We start from the raw sequence: 17,433 nt of genomic DNA on the forward strand, positions 1-17,433 counted from the left end.
GGTCAATTGTGATTTGATTCCCCCTAGCCTTTAAGTATACCCAATTTACTAATCTCTTTATGGCTGCCTTAGCTACTATGCCAGAAAGCCTGCTTTTCTCATCTAAATCCTTTTAAATTATAGTCACATCATTGAGATGCACCCATATTTCGTTCTCACCAAAGACAGTAAAACTTATTTTTAAGATCAGCCAGGCCAGGTTGGGCACAGTGGCTCACGCCTGTAATCCCAGCACTTTGGGAGGCTGAGGCGGGTGGACTGCTTTAGCCTGGGAGTTCAAGACCAGTCTGGGAAACATGGTGAAATCCCCTCTCTACAAAAAATACAAAAAGTAGCCGGGCATAGAGATGCACACATGTAGTCCCAGCTACTTGGCAGGCTGAGGGAGAATCACTTGAGCCTGAGGGGGCAGAGGCTGCTATGAGCTGTGATCATGCCAATGTACTTCAGCCTGGTGACAGAGTGAGACCTTGTCTCAAAAAAAAAAAAAAAAAAAAAAAGAACGAAGTCAAATATGTATTGGTTTTGAAGTGAAATTAATATGAATCTTAGCTTGACAATTCATGAAAACCATGAGTTGTCCCTTTACTGCTTCTGAAGCATAAGGATGGTCCAAGCAGGACGAGAGTTTGTAACTTATAATGAACACCTGGGCCTGCCGTATGTTGTGACATATCAAATCCCTGAACTCTCATACACTGCCTCTCTCACTAGGTTAGGACACGTCACCCAAAGATCAGTTGGCTCCATATTTAAATAAACATTTAAAATTTGGCTTTTCCTAATTATCTTTCTTTATGAGCATTTTAATGATTTATAATAACAATTTTAATAAGTGGGTACTTACTTCACAATATAAATAAATAATGTCAGCCTTAGTATTGTGATTACATATTACTGCTTTCCCTGCTATAATACTCTATTTTACTGTACATGATATATGGCCAGTTGACTCTAAACTGTGTCCCGGTGTAGCAAGTACCATATACCAAGCAAGTACAATTTTGTTTCTCTCTTTCAAAAAAAGGGAACTAAGAGTTAGTTACCAAGAGCGTATACCAAAACTTTGTACCACAAAACAGCTTCAGGAAAAAGAAGCCTTTTATTCCTTTGCAGATATATAGTTCTATAGTTTTCTTTTATGAAAACATAGATACAGGGAGTTTTTTCTTATTAACATCTTAACTCCTGAGACCTTTTAAAAAAGAGCATTGATTTCTTAGCTGTACTGGGTAGGTAATACGCTAAGAGTCTTTTAGCAGCGAGAAGGACAGGTGGGTCGGATGAGATCTTTAGTTAAAGGATCAGGAAAACTGGCTGGTTTTCCTTCTAAATTTGTTGAGTCAATACTGGGTAAGCTTTAAACATGGATCATCAGTGTTCCTCTACATGAGTCAGAAAGAAGACTGTGTTTCATCACGCCTGTGATCTTCCCAGGCTCTTTCAAAGCTGGTAAACCAGTTAACCTGAAGGGATAGAAGCTGATAGACAAACCATGCCAGGAGAATTAAACTAAATTATAAATAAAGCAACTCATATAATTTCCTAATTCTAAAAATGGAGTCTCATTGAGCTTAGTGTAAGGAATTCTGTCATATTCGGGCCTCTTAAAACCAAAATAATCATCAATTTTGTATAGTTACAAAATTATAAACAGTTAAATAAAAGAATTATTTGACCAGTAAATAATTTTTGTCAAACTATGGGGTTCTCTTTTAAATCCTTTCATAGTCTTTTTCAACATTGTAGTTAAAAAAACACACACACACAATTTAAACTGTACCATCATAACCATTTTTATGTGTACAGGTCAGGAGTGTTAAGTATAATCACACAGGTTTTGCCTCTAACAAAGACTCGTGTGTGTGTGTGTGTGTATGTGTGTGTGCGCACACGCGCATATCCTAAAGAAATAGAAGCTAGTTCATCATTAATACTTCAAAGCAGTGCAGAGTGGAGTGAAAGAGGCAAACTTAACTAGAAAAACTGACACTGGCAAACTGCAAACACTGCATTCCATGCTTTATTCTGACTTGTGGATAAGAAAGATCCACGTTTTTCACTCCTGACACTCGGCCCCAGGTTCCTGAACCTATGCTACCTAGGCCCTGGTATGACGTCCAGCCAGCTAGCTTTGACGGACTTGCTAAGCTTCCCAACATTCCTTTATTAGGCAGAAGCCAATCACTTTTGCTCTTGGCACAAACACTGACAGCACTCAGCTCTCTCGGTGAAGGAGGAACTGTAGAATCTGTCACAGAGCTTGAACTGACGCAGGGTATAACTCTTTAGAGGTTATGTGTCTGGCTGGGTGAGAAAAGTAGCAGAGAAAATTCAGATAGAAGTACAGGCCTTTATCACACATGTACTGGAGAAATCGTTTTCCTCAGGGGAAGGAATAGTTAAGACTCAGGAGAAAGGTGAGGTAAACTTTATGAAAGAGAAGAAAGAGGCATAAGGAGTGAAGTATCACTTCTGCAGAACTCTGAATATGAATTTTTTTTAGTACCCCCAAAAAGTAGTTTCTCTTTGATTGTGCTCTTTGGCTGGAAAGCATTGTTTATATAACAGGATAAAGTACAAAATTATAAGCTCCAAACTGCTCCAGAGAAAAGCTCTCCCAAAGCTCGACCCCCAGGATAGATGGAAAATATGAGTGTTTACTGGCTGGAACATCGAGCTGCAATGGAAATTTCAACATTCAGGAGACAGCAGAGAAAAAGGGCCTGCTGAGTATAAAGAAGATGACCTCCAACCAACGGGTCAAAGAAAAAGGAAGAGTCTCTTGTTGGCCCCACTCTGATGCCTTCCCATCCTCGGCTAGAAAGGCCAGATTTCTGTTATCCAGTTCCAGGAGCGTACTGCACAGGGGTGATGGCCACTGTGATCTAAACTAGATACTAAACTAAGTGGTGAACAATACCATATCCCAAGCAAGTTCAATTTTAAGTTTCTTTCTTTCTTTCTTTTCTGGAAAGGGAACTGAGAGTTATCAAGAAACCTACACCAAAAAAGTAAAAAGTGAAAACCATGCTGGCCACTTTCACATACACAACTCTTAATCTTATAACAACTTAATGAGGTGGGTTTAACTATGTGCACTTAAAAAAAGATGGGGAAATTATGGTTCGGAAAAGCTAAGCAACTTGCCCAAGGACAAGGCAAACCAAGGTCTGCCTGACTCTAAAGTCCCTTCTCTTCCCACCATACTGTGCCATCTTCCTAACAGAAGCTGCTGGGCCCAATTCCTATAAAGGTAACATGCTTTTCAAGAAAGAGAAGTATTTAAAGGACTATGTTCAGAATAATTCCCTTATAATAGAGGCAGAGGATAAAAACAAAACCTTGCCATTTGGCCACTAAGTAATTTTTGTGGAACTATGGGGCGCTCTTAAATCCTTACATACTCTTCTTTGTTTGATTGTAGTAAAAACACACACACACATAATTTTAAATATACCATCTTAACCATTTTTACATGTATAGTTCAGGAGTGTTAAGTGCATTCACATCATTCTGCAATAGATTTCTAGAACATTTCCATCTTTCACAACTGAAACTCTATACCCATTAAACACTAATTCCCCCTCCCCTCTTCCCCCAGCCCTTGGCAACCACCTTTCTAATTTCTGTTTCTATGATTTTGACTACTTTAGATGTTTCATATGAGTGGACTCATACAGGATTTGTCCTTTTGTGACTGGCTGGCTTCACTGAGCATACGACCCTCAAGGTTCATCTGGGACAGGACTGACTCCTTACACGCCCTTCCTGACACCCTTTCTTCTAATCGTCTATGCCATAAAATTCAGATCTTTGTCATATGCCGCCTGCCACTGCTCTGTTTCATGTGTATACACTCCCTTTCCCTGCCAGACAGTAGCCTCTCAGTGATCAAACATTATGTCTTTAAAAGTCTTTTAGGCCCAGCACCCAACACTGTGCTGAGAACATGGAATATATACCCTGGAGAGTAAACTCTGAGATTGGAAACTATTCTGTTTTATTTACTGCTCCTCCCCAGCAACTAACACAATGCCTGACATATAGAAAATGCATAGGACATATTTTTAAAGGAAATTAACAAATTCAGTATTTCTGAGGACTGACTGAGAATGAAAAGATGAGAAGTTAGAGACCTGAATCTCCAGCATCATTTCTAAGAATAATCTAAAAGAAGGGAGGAAAGTATTATTAACTGAGCTAGAATCAGAATCTCTGAAAAATGTGTGCCTTAAACTTATGCAAAGCAGAATACCAAACTATTTATAATCTAATGTTGAATAAGAGGGCAGAAGGACAGGGTGACATAGAAAATGGTTCCAGTTTCCCAAGATTTCCCATTCCTCGGTGGCATTTCAAGTTCATACAGATGTTCTCTAGAGAATGGGAGCTGGCCAGGTGGAGGAGCCCATGCCCACAATGTCTTGTCCTATCACAAAAAAGTAGGAACAAACTCATGGCTGTGCTCTTTCCGCAAATTCCCCTACCTTTCATATCGAGGAACAGACAAATCCCCAGGATGCATGTGTGAAAAAGCCAGAGGTGGATAAAAATAATTCAATGACAAATGCTGGAAAAACATACAAAGGGGCAGGAGCCAGACATTCGTGGGATTCCCTGACAGCTTGATCCACAAGGAAGGGCTGGACTGGAAAAAAACAGGGCCTCAGGTTCCTGCCAAGCTGTCTGAGGCCCTGTTCTTCCCAAATCATTCCAAGCAGCAGCCAAGACTTTACAGTAACCCTTCCATGTCTCACAAAGCAAAATGCACTAAGAACCCACTGAGTGCTCCACACCTAGAAAATCCTCCCTGATGTAGTCCAATTCCATGGAAGGCTGGCAGTAATGACAAGATGGCTCTGCACATCAATTTTCAGCTCTTAATGACTCCCCATGTGCCCAAAAAATGGATAATTAAAAGGCAGCTTGAAAAACCTAATCTTTCTCATTGGCTGAAGAAAAGCTAACATACCCACGTATCAGCACCTAGAAACTGAAAACATCACTTTAAGGAAGAGAGAGGTCATAAGCACTTGGTACCTGCGTCCTGGAGTCCCTACTGTAGAATTCTAAGTCGGCCTCGCTTAGAGGCACACCTCAGGCTTCTGAACATGTGACTGTATTTGGCTCTAACTACTTTCTCTTCTGGAGAATGGCCTGCAATTAATCTCACTTATTACCTCTGAAAAGTAACAACAGAGGGATGGCTGGCCAAGTCCAACTCCAGAGTGTCTAGGGAACTGCAGGCTACACGGCCAGGCCTCAGACTGTCTGGGCAAGTCGTGGGCTCTTTGCCTTCTTCTCCCACAACAAAGCCTGAACAGGACTCCAGACAGACCAAAGGAACCAAGGGATTTGAGGAGCTGGGCTGAGCTTATACTGACCCAATGGGAGACGACAACCCTGAGGCTACATTTGGGGTGATTTCAAAACAGCGGGAGAAGAATAAGGTCGTTTGATGAAAACTTGTGTGATCCATAAAATTGGGAACAATAGCAACACCATAGGGAAATGAAAAATAACACTATTTGCAGAGTTCTTGTGAGTCACCAGTTTTCATTCCTGTGGCTACCAAGTCAGTGAATTCTCTGACATGCAGAGATGAAAAGTACAGCTAGGAAAGGGATTCTCTTTACATTTTATTACAGTTTACAGGGCAGCCCCTAGTTTAGTGAATTATCAGAACTAAACTGGAATCCACTGTTGCTACTGTAGAAAAACTATTCAGAGTACCTTTTATTTATCTAGCACCTACTTCCAGGGAGATCAAAGTGCTTTAAAGGCAATCTAAAAGCTCTCAAAACAGGCCACTTTATATGTAAGTATGCTTACCCAATAAAAAGATTAAATGAATAGCTTAGGGTCACTGAATGTCAAAACCAGTAATAAAACTCAGATCTCTAAGCTACAAATCCTGTATTCATTAAACTTAGTCACCCTTACGACTAAAGGAGGAACAACAAGAGACTAAATATCACAAAACAGGGACTTACCAGGTAAAAATGGAAACCAGGATATTGGGCTGTGCAGGTTGTATGCTGCAGGTCTGGCTGGGGCCTACATCACAGCCAAGTCTGGAAAGACCTCTGAGAATTCACTCAGGGCTCCTTTAGGGTGGGTGCCTCTGGGAATTCCATGTGGAACTGGGACTCTCAAGCTCAGGCTCCAGGCAGTCCTGGCAACCAGAGGTCACCTGGGGGCAAAGGAAAATGTCCCAGAGCTACCCTGAGCTGAAATGGGACTGAAAACTGGCTCCTGTGTTTGAGGAGGAGGTAAAGAGAGGGTTGCTGTGGGTAAAAAGAACTCAAAAAGGAAAAGACCAGGGGACTTTGTGGGGGTTGCTTTTTGGCTGGAATGGGTCAGAAGTCAATCGTGTAATGCACCACGAGCATTACTGCAGCCTCGTGGGCAGTCTGGCTGGGAGAAGGCCACTCACAGTGCTGAACCTTAGGTCCTGGCACATCCTTGACCGAACTCATCATCTTTCATCTCACTATTAACAAGCGCTACCAAAAGAAAGCTCTAAACCCAGCCACAATTTTTATTTAAAATGTTTTCCCTCATTCCATCTACAAGCATAAAAAGTGCTAAAACTCAATTTTTCCAAAATGTGTGGTTTTAACATTTTGTTTACAGTAGGAGCAATGCCTGTAGCCTTGTCATACAGACATTATATCCAAAATTGCAGTGAAAATGTCTTCCATAAAAACAAGGCTCTGAATTTAAAATGAAAATGGAATATCTGGAAATTTTCTTATGGAAAATAAAGCTCTATGGTATCAACAGAATTTCTTGTTTACGACTGATGTTTTACAGCAGACTTTTCCTGGGGAGAGAACCGTGTGGAGGATGCTCTGCCTTAAAAAGTCCTGCCTCTTGGTCTTCGGCTCTTTATAATTCTCAGTTCAGATGATTCTTTTTGCCCCGACCACAATGATCACTGGTATGAAAGACACTGTACCACAGGATGATGTAATGTGCTTATATTTATGCTGCTTCCTGGGCAGAGCTTCTGCTTCCCAAATTAGTTCCTTAATAATTCTAACACCAATAGATACTCCACCAACAACTAGGTATTTCCTCCATGCCCAAGTCTTTAGTAACCCCTCCAAATCTCAGGGCAAAGCAGCATACTAAAAGGCAGAGGCTGGAAGTACTGGCACGGGGCGTGGGGGCTTGGTTGGGCACCTGTGGTAGAACTTCTTTGAATGGAGGGAACAATATCTCAGCTGGTCAAAATACTTCATTGTAACAGTCACATTTCTCTCTAGCTCATTCGACTCAGGAACTGATGCAATTTAATCCATACTTAATAGGCACTAAAGCAAGATGTGCTGGAAATCCATTTCTTACGTTTTTGTTTTTGTTTTTATTTTTTATACAGGGGTAATTAAAACACACAGCAAGACCAGAATTCAATAGAGTGGTTTCTTTTTTAATTTGGAAGTTGCTTACATTATGGCCAGAAGCTACTTGGATTTTATCTATAGCCACATCTCTCAACTGCATGAAGGAAATTTCCTTCCCACTTCCCAAATGAGAATTGTTCATGGAGGTTGTTTGAGTTCAATTATATGACACGAGATAAAAAAGTAAAAAACAAATATGTCCTTCAAAAGAACAGAGTCTAAAGTTACTGAAACACAATGTAGTATAAAAAAACTATAAAAAACACAAGGTATATAAAAAAAATTAAGAGACAAGGACAAAGTGCCAAAAGTTGGCACATTAAAATGTTGACTATAAGCAAGGATTACACATAGTATAAATTCTTGCTCTTTTATCCCAAGGTGATTGTCTTAGCTATCTCAGAAACATCCTTTTCATTTGATATGCCTGAAAACTGTCTTACAAATAAAATGAAGCTCTCTCAGGTGCCAGAGCATCGAGGCAGGTGAAGAAAGGGCATATGCCTTAGTGCTATCTCCATACAGAACTCAAGGTGGGAATGGCTTGCTTGGGACAAAGGCCATCCCTGTGTTACCCAAATGCTCATTGCAGGGCCCTTCACATACCTGCTTCCGGGAGGGCTGGAGTGATTCTCAGGAGCTTGAGGGTCCGACTGCACCAACCATGTGGGGCCACTAGGGCTGATGATGGGTCGGAGGGTGGGGGGAGTTGAAGCACTGCTTCTGTTTATGATGCCAGTGGCCAAATTCAAGTTTGTCACCTAGAAATAAAGCGAGGGAAATGACCTGACTTTACAGAGTTTTTAAAAAGGATCATTAACAACATATAGGCAAAATCAAGTCAAGACCAACAGATGCTGACCCCTCTGAGCTGAAGCTGTGGCTGTGATAAAGGCACCCAGGAAGGAATGGCTCCTGTGCACAAAGAGCAGAAGTGAGGGTGGTCAGTGTCAATGTAAGTTAACAAGCATTTATGTTGCTCCTACTAAGTGCAGGGCACTGGACTGTGCTGGGTGCTATGGAAAACACAGACGAGTAACCAAAACAGCAAGAATCTACTGAGTAGACAATGTTCAAAGAAACTAGGTAAATTAGTTTTTCTGCCCTTGTTTCCTCATCTGTATGTTCTAAATGCTCAGTAAATTTCAGTTATAAATAACATTAATTATTATAATGCACGAAGAATCCACTGATTTAGAAAGAAAAAAAATGGTTAAGAGAAAAATAGTCGTGGACTTCAATACACAACGTACAAAGGAGGAATACAATTAGCCAATTAAACATGTAAAACTAGTCATCATTTCTACTGGTAAATGTAAATTATAAGAAAGACATGCAAATTACAAAGAAATGCAAGTTACAAGACACTATTTTTGCATATCACGTTGGTATACAATATTTAAAAAGACAGTATCCAATAATGGCAAAGGGTGAAAATAGGTACTTATACTACTTGTGTGACTATAAATTGGTAGAATCTTCCTAGAAATCAATTGGCAATATCTTATTAAAATATATTACAATATGTGTACACTTGGATACTACAATCTAGCTTCTGGGAACTAAACAACAAAACAATTGCAGATGATTAATGACAGGTGACTATCATAATAGCAGTCAATATTTATTAGAACTCATTATGCGCCAAGCTATGTGTAAATGAGTACGTTGCACACATCTCATTTAAATTGCCACAAGTCTGTTGGTAAGTACCATAATAATACTCATTTTATAAGAACGAAACTGAGGCCTATGATTGCATTGAGGCCTAGAAATAAATGGCAGAACGAGAATTCGAACCATAGTTTTTCAACTGTCAAAGCCCATGTTCTTACTCACTACACTATACTGTGAATACTGAAAATCAGGCATTGTTTTCAATACTGCAAAAGGAGATCTAAATGGCTAACAATATTGTTAAATAAATTTTGCCCTAAGTAAGACATTATTACATATGCATTAATGTTTTTTGAAAAACAGGCCGGGTGCGGTGGCTCACGCCTGTAACTCCAACACTTTGGGAGGCTAAGGTGGGTGGATCATGAAGTCAGGAGATCGAGAGCAGCCTGGCGAAACCACGTCTCTACTAAAAATAATAATAATAATAATTAGCCAGGTGTAGTGGCAGGCACCTGTAGTCCCAGCTATTGAGGAGGCTGAGGCAAGAGAATTGCTTGAACCTGGGAGGCGGAGGTTGCAGTGAGAAGAGTTCATGCCACTGCACTTGACCCTGGGTGACAGAGCGAAACTCCGTCTCAAAAATAATAATAATAATAATGATATAGGAACATGCTAATATTTCAAGTAAAAAAAAATCATGGTAGTAAAAATTACAATATGAAACTGTATAGAGTAGATCCAAATTTCTTTAAACACATACACACACAAACACAAGTGAACAGACACTCCTGAAGACTAGAAATAAAAATCCACCTATAAGTAGCATTTATTTCTGAATTACGACTGATTTTCTTCCTTATCTTTATTCTCCAGATTTTCTAAACTGGGCATGTATTACCTTTTATAATAAAAAATTATTTTAAAGTAGTTATGGCAAATATAGACGTATTTAAAACCTGGGCAGTGGTAGTGGAATCAGAAAAGAAAGAATGGGGCCGGGCATGGTGGCTCACACCTATAATCCCAGCACTTTCGGAGGCCAAGGCGGGTGAATCACAAGATTAGATCAAGACCATCCTGGCTAACATGGTGAAACCCCGAATCTACTAAAAATACAAAAAAATTAGCCAGGCGTGGTGGCGCTACTCAGGAGCTGAGGCAGAAGAGTGGCATGAACCCAGGAGGCGGAGCTTGCAGTGAGCCGAGATCGCGCCACTGCACTCCAGCCTGGGCAACAGAGCGAGACTCCGTCTCAAGGAAAGGAAAGGGAAAGGAAAGAATGGTTCTGAGAAGCATTTCAAAGTAAGATATACCAGGACTGTTGAAGAGAGAAGACACAAATCTGAATGCAGGATTTTGATCATGAGACACTAGAGAACAGTGGTGAAAGTCATCAGACTGGAAATGTAAATTCCAAGGAAAATGTTTTGCTATAAAATGTTCTAAGTACCTAATAATTTTGAAACTACAAATGAATTATGATTTTTTTTCCCTAAAAATTTTGAAAGAAAAAAGGTCATTTTTAGCAAGAGTATAGTGTTTCTTTCCTAGTTATAGAATTCAATAAGTGAAAACAGCTCAGGACTGTGTCTTTACACCAAAGGACTAAAAATACTTTTCTTGGAAAGAAAGTTGTTTTCCATAGGTCAGGAGCAAATCCCAGTGTCTGTGGAGGCTGCACCCTCCAGTGTGGACCAGTCTTTGGAAGAAAGCCTCACTGGCCATACATGACTTACCATTTCTGTCCCCTACTGCTTCTACAAGGGGGAGAAGAAGGGCATATGCTGACTAAAAGGCAGAGAAGAGGCCGGGCTCGGTGGCTCACACCTGTAATCCCAGCACTGTGGGAGAACGAGGCGGGTGGATCACAAGATCAAGAGATCGAGACCATCCTGGCCAACATGGCAAAACGCCATCTCTACTAAAAATACAAAGATTAGCTGGGCGTGCGCCTGTAGTCCCAGCTACTCAGGAGGCTGAGGCAGGAGAATTGCTTGAACCCAGGAGGTGGAGGCTGCACTGAGCCGAGATCGCGCCACTGCACTCCAGCCTGGTGACAGAGCGAGACGATTGTTTCAAAAAAAAAAAAGACAGGGAAGATATAGTAGCAAATTATGGTAGTAACTTTTCTGGCCACTAGTTTCTCTGAAATGCTTTGTCCTTCTTCCCATATCCTAAGGGCAACGTAGGTCAGGCCTTCAGACAAGGAACCAGACTCCCTGTACTCCTGAACTCACTCCTGCCCCACACCGACTCCTCTGCTTTCCTGCCCTGATTTGATCATCAGATCTTTTATATTAGACATGATCTTGAAACTTGTAGAAAAACTACGGTGAGAAAGGTCTTTATGATAACAGCTTCTCCAATTACTGCTTTAGTTGTGCCAAAAACTTAATAAAGGAGGTTTAATAATTTATAGGGGAATATCAATAAACAATGTGCACACTTTACCATGTTTAGTATAAATGGATATTAAAGTGGAGGTCATAGCCATTGGGCCAGTTGGCTACTCTGGGCTAATAACTAGTGTCTATGCTATTAAATCTAGGCTTGTCAACCTACGAATTCATGTTATTGGTCACAAACAGGTCTGGAAAACAGACAGGAGATAGTTTAAAACCTATAGCGTTTTTTTTTTTTGTTTTTTTTTTAATTGAAACCATGACTAAAAGAACATGCCCTGCTGGTAATGGTAATCAACATCTTTACATGAAAAACACAAGTACATACACATAAGAAGCTTATAAGTCCATGTTTGGACCTTTAAAATGTTCTACTGTAATCAGTTTTAATATGCTACATTTTAGATCCACTACAGCAACAGTAATAATAACAACAAAACTATATTAATACTAATGACGGCTAAATTCAATAAACAGTTTGGGCCAGGCACGGTGGCTCACACTTGTAATCCCAGCACTTTGGGAGGCCAAAGCATGTGGATTGTTGGAGCCCAGGAGTTCGAGACCAGTCTGGGCAACATGGTGAAACCCCGTCTCCACTAAAAATATAAAAATTAGCTGAGTGTGGTGGTGCACACTTCTAGTCCCAGCTACTAGGGAGGCTGAGGTGGGAAGGATTGCTTGAGCACAGGAGGTGGAGATTGCAGTGAGCTGAGCACCACTGCACTCCAACGTGGATAACAGAGCAAGACCCTGTCTCAAATACACACACACACACACACACACACACACACACACACACACACACACAGAGCTTGTTCCAGGAAATGAGCTAAGCATATTTTATGTATATTAACTTATTTAGTCTTCAAGACAGATAGATGGGGAAACTGAGGTTGAGAGAGCAAATAACTTGCTCAAGACCAAATAATTGTTATGTGTCAGTCCCTGGATTCAATTCCTGGTCGGCCTGATGAAAATTCTCCCAATCTTGTAGGTTTTTTTTTTTTTTTTGAGACGGAGTCTCGCTCTGTCGCCCAGGCTGGAGTGCAGTGGCACAATCTCGGCACACTGCAAGCTCCACCTCCTGGGCTCACGCTATTCTCCTGCCTCAGCCTCCCGAGTAGCTGGGACTACAGGCATGCGCCACCACGCCCAACTAATTTTCTGTATTTTCAGTAGAGACGGGGTTTCACTGTGTTAGCCAGGATGGTCTCGATCTCCTGACCTCGTGATCTGCCTGCCCTGGCCTCCCAAAGTGTTGGGATTACAGGCGTGAGCCACCGCGCCCAGCCCCAGTGTTGTAGTTTAAATCACTGTGTTACCTCACTGCCTTGTACCATTGAGCCTTGCGATTTAGAATTCGGTCTCTGGACCAAGAGTACCTGCATTACCAGGAGCATATTACAAATGCAGAACCTCAGCCCAGCCCCAGCCCCAGCCCCAGCCCCAGCATCTCGGCCCAGCCCCAGCCCCAGCCCCAGTCCCAGCTGCACTGAACCAAAATTTGCATTTTCAAGATCCATGAGAAACTTACTTGCATTATAAAGTTTGAGAAGCACTTGTTTGTTACCAGGAATGGTAGACAAGGAAAGGAGAGAACAGGCAAAAGGAACCATTCAATGTTTCCTCTCCTCCACAAAGCTCAGGGGCAGGGGATTTTCCAAAAAACAGAAGAAATGCCTTTGATGGGGTGAACAGAAGTTACAAAACAACAAAGGGGAATGAGAAGGGAAAATAGTTTCATTAGCAACTTTAAGGTTTTACTATTTCTCAATGTTGTTCAGATGCTCAAACATTAAAATGAGTAATCATTAAATATGCCAAGAATGCAAAAGTGGACAAAACAGCTTAGGACAAACTTCAGAAAATTCCAAGATTACTTGCTATGCTGCCCTGAGAAATAGTGGTAAAAACAAAAAAACAAAAAAAAACAAAAACCAAGAAATTTAAGCCTAAAAACAATCAACTTGTTCCATATGTCTCTGCCCCTGCCTCTCTCTAGCTGGCTGCTGCTAAGTGAATAAGTGCCTGTGGGAAATCTGGTCACAAGATCCTACCTCCACCTAAGCTTTGGGGCCTGCTTGGCAGATGTTTCACCCCTTGCTCTCCTCCTCCTCCTCCTCCCCTTCCTGCTTTTCCTCTTCCTCTGCTCCCACTCTCCTGGAGCAGCTGATCCAGATGTTCCACTCCCATTCCCTGCCTCATGTCCATTGCCACGGTGACCTCAGTGCGTTTTTCCTTTAGTACCAAATCACTGTTTATTTTAGAGCCAACCTTCCGAATAAGGCAGGTGAGCAAATATCTGAATGTGTGGGGTAGGGACACATTGCAGGCATACCATCTAGACAGGTGTTTAAATTATAGCAGGAATAAATACAGGTGATGGATTGAAAAGGGGGTAGGAGAAACCCAGAGAAAGAGGCCAATTTCCGGTGGCTGGCCCGCCCAAGTGTTACTGCTTGTTACTGCTGTTTGTTAAAAGTCGTGCTGCTGCCAGCACTATAATTAAAATATGATGGAGCTTCCCTGTTGATTCTTAGAATATACCCACCATCCACCCAGACACATAACCTTTTGGTATATGAAGAGGGTTTCAAGACAAGCCTAGCTATATCAATGCTGCATGCCCTCAAAATGCGGCAGTCCTGAATGCTTAAAAGAAGTCCAAACCTCAAAGATATAAGTGCTGTATTGCCTATCACAGGCAAAGCCTTGAGGAAAGTGCTAACGCATGTGCAGATAAAAACGTGGCCCTTCCCTACCCTTAAGCCATGTTGGAATTTACAATTACTAGGTCAGACAAGATTGCTGGACAAAAAGCAGTATTTAAGACCTCCAGAATGTAGTAAGTGCCATAAAAGAACAGCTAAAGAAATTAAAAAATGGAATCTGAGCTGGGCCTAAAATAATAGTAGGAGGAAAGAAAAATCCTAAGTAAAAATGCAGAGACAGACAAGCAGGGAGAACATCTGAGAGAAAGTAGTCTAATTCAGCAAAGGCTTCGAGTGATAGAAGATAGGGACAGACAGATAAACAGCTTGGGGAGGCCCTTGAATGTCAGACTAATGATTCTGTCCTTGATCTAGTAGACAACAGTAAGCTTGCTCACAGGTTCTGACAGAGCCATGCTATATGAGAACCTTGGTTGAAGACCCTTCTACTCCCAAACACACACACACACACACACACACACACACTCTCTCTCTCTCTCTCTCTCTCTCTCTTTCTCTCTCTCTCCCCACTCCCTCTCACCTCCCCCACCCCCACCGCCTCCAGTTAGCAGCTAGTTTCACCAGTTGAGTAGAAAAGTGGTTAATGTCTCTGCAAGGCTATCAAGGAAATTAGGAGTTCCAAATTACCTCTTTTTGCCAGGGCCACAAGGAAGGGAGGGACTGCTTTAGAATTCAGGCAAATAAAATGATCAGCGACTAGAGTGAAAGATGTGTTACTCTTGCTGTGCCCTGAATAATTTTAGAGATGATTTTTGCTTGATCTTAAATGGATAAAATAACAGCTTTGACATACAGATGTTGTGCCTTGTGCACACAATGTGTATATTTATTTCCTCATGGCACTGAAACTGCAAAGGCCTAAGAAACCATTTGCAATGGAATCAAACTAATCTTAGGTTCACTAAGGATGTCTGCAAATTTCATGCATCTTATTTATCGAAATGGAGAAGAAAATTAAGCACTAAAGATTTAGGGTCAGGCGCAGTGGCTCATGTGTGTAATCCCAGTGCTTTGAGGGGCTGAGGTGGGAGGATCACTTGAGGCCAAAAATTCAAGACCAATCTGGGCAACATAAGAGACCCCATCTCTACAAAATATAATTTAAAAAATTAGGCATGGTGGTGCATGCCTGTAGTCCTAGCTACTTGGGAGGCTGAGGCAGGAGGATCACTTGTGCCTGGGAATTCAAGGCTGCAGTGAGCCATAATCACACCACTATAATCCAGCCTGGGTGGCACTCTAGCCTGGGTGACAGAGCAAGATCCTGTCTCAAAAAGAAAAACAAAGAGAGAGAAAGAGAGAGAAGATGATTTAGTTAATAAGAGTTTAACATGGGAGTAACTGGCAGCATAGCATTCCCCATGCAGTTTATAGTCTTGCCATAGTTCAATTTCCTCATTATAGCAGGTCCAGAAAAATTTTAGATAATTCTTGTCTGAGGAGGTCTAGGAATGGTGCTTCCTAAGATTATTTTACTAATTCAAACTAATATTTATCAGGCACCTACTCTGGGCTTGGCATTCTTTTGAGCATTGAGGATAAAACAATGACAAAAAACAGTCAAGCAGCACAGTCATTATGGAAAACAGTATAGAGATTCCTCAAAGAGCTAAAAATACAACCACCATGTGATCTAGCAACCCCACTGCCGGGTATCAACCTAAGCGTCCATCAACAGATGAATGGATTTTTAAAAAGTGACATACATATACATAGAGGAATATAACTCGGCCATAAAAAGAATGAAATTCTGTCATTTGCAGAACATGGGTGGAACTGGAGGTCATTATGTTAAATGTAATAAGTGAGGAACAGAAACACAAAAATTGCATGTTCTCACTCATATGTGGGAACTAAGAGTGGATTTCATAGAGATAGAGAGTAGAATGATGGTTATCAGAGCTGAGAAGGGAAAAAGGAAGGGGAGGGAAAAGAGATATTGATTCATGAATACAAAAATACAGTTAGATAAAATGAATAAGTTCTAGTATTTGAAAGTACAGTGGGAAAATTGCAGTTAACAATTTATTGTATATCTCAAAATAGTCACAAGGGAAGACTTGTTAATGTTCCCAACACAAAGAAAAGATAAATCTTTGAAGCAATGGACATCCCAATTACCCTGACTTGATCATTACACATTGTATACATGTATCTAAATATCACATGTACCCCCCAAAATGTGCAACACTGTGATATATGAATAACCCCCAAATCCTTGCCTTCATGGAGATTATAGCCTAATGTGGGGCTATCACGGAAATACATAGAGAATGTATAAAACAAAGATACTCACGGATTTGGAGTTTGGGCCAAATTGTTGATATTAATGGTTATATACTACCTAAACATTTTCAGGAGATCTTAACTTAGAGACCATAAGTTCATGGGGCATCAAGACAGAGCCTGATTGAGGGTGAGGGTGTTTGAACCCTTAGAAATTAATGCAAATTTATAAGTTTGAATGTACATTTTTTTCAGGAGGAGGAACAAAGCTTTAATTCAATTCTCCAAAGGATTTCTGAATCCAAAAAGGTTAAGAATCACTTCTACTGATAAAAGGATAAATTTGTCTAAATGTGCATTCATATGATCCTCAAAACCACCTCACTGTCATTTGAAAATAATGTTCTCTGTGGTGTTCATATATAAAGTATATATATATATTCTTTAATATATATAAAATATATATAATATTCTTTATATATATCCTGATATATATAGATATATCAAAATCTGACTGGATCAGCTGGGCACGGTGGCACACACCTATAATCCAGCACTTTGGGAGGCCAAGGCAGGAGGATCACTTGAGCCCATGAGTTCGAGACCAGCCTGGGCAACGTAGTGAGACCTCATCTCTATATAAAAATTTTTAAAAATAAGAAAAAAAGAATATGACTGGATCAACTGAACATGCCATAGCTTTGATTCCTGCAGCCATGGGGCTCTGAATGATCTGGAACAGGAAAATGCTGTGGCTAGTCGCTCCTGACTTGTTTTCATCTGCTTTGCTAGAGTAAAAGGTAATCCTGGAATAGGAAATATCAGTGGACCAAGATCTGTTTCACTCAAGGTAAAAGAAGAGGAAAACCAAAAGTGCCAGATCTGTACCAATTACAAGATTTTCACCAATGGAGAAATATTAGAGAATATATTCAATCAGAAAAATGAAAAGAACTATTCTTAAACAGTTACATTTTGAACAGTCCTCCAAAAGCACTTCACGAGCATTTATTAAATCACTAGCAACAATTCAATTCC

General features: G+C 40.8%; 1 protein-coding gene across 26 annotated transcripts in view; it reads right to left on the reverse strand.

Annotated features, from left to right (window-relative positions):
* Positions 1-17,433, reverse strand: part of TTLL5 (tubulin tyrosine ligase like 5) — a 294,113-nt gene that overhangs the window by 130,189 nt on the left and 146,491 nt on the right. For 24 of the 26 annotated variants that reach the window (XR_004184858.1, XR_004184857.1, XR_004184855.1 and 21 more), the window contains one exon: positions 8,019-8,173. Coding sequence is in view for 18 of the 26 variants with exons in the window: in XM_031667954.1 (XP_031523814.1) it covers positions 8,019-8,173 (155 nt within the window). In the remaining 8 variants the exon portion in view is untranslated. Of the gene's footprint in view, positions 1-478; positions 6,197-8,018; positions 8,174-17,433 lie in introns of those variants that run through there. The other 2 variants (XR_004184862.1, XM_031667960.1) reach the window with 1 other exon arrangement.

Source organism: Papio anubis, chromosome 7 (assembly GCF_008728515.1).
Source record: "Papio anubis isolate 15944 chromosome 7, Panubis1.0, whole genome shotgun sequence".
NCBI lineage: Eukaryota > Metazoa > Chordata > Mammalia > Primates > Cercopithecidae > Papio > Papio anubis.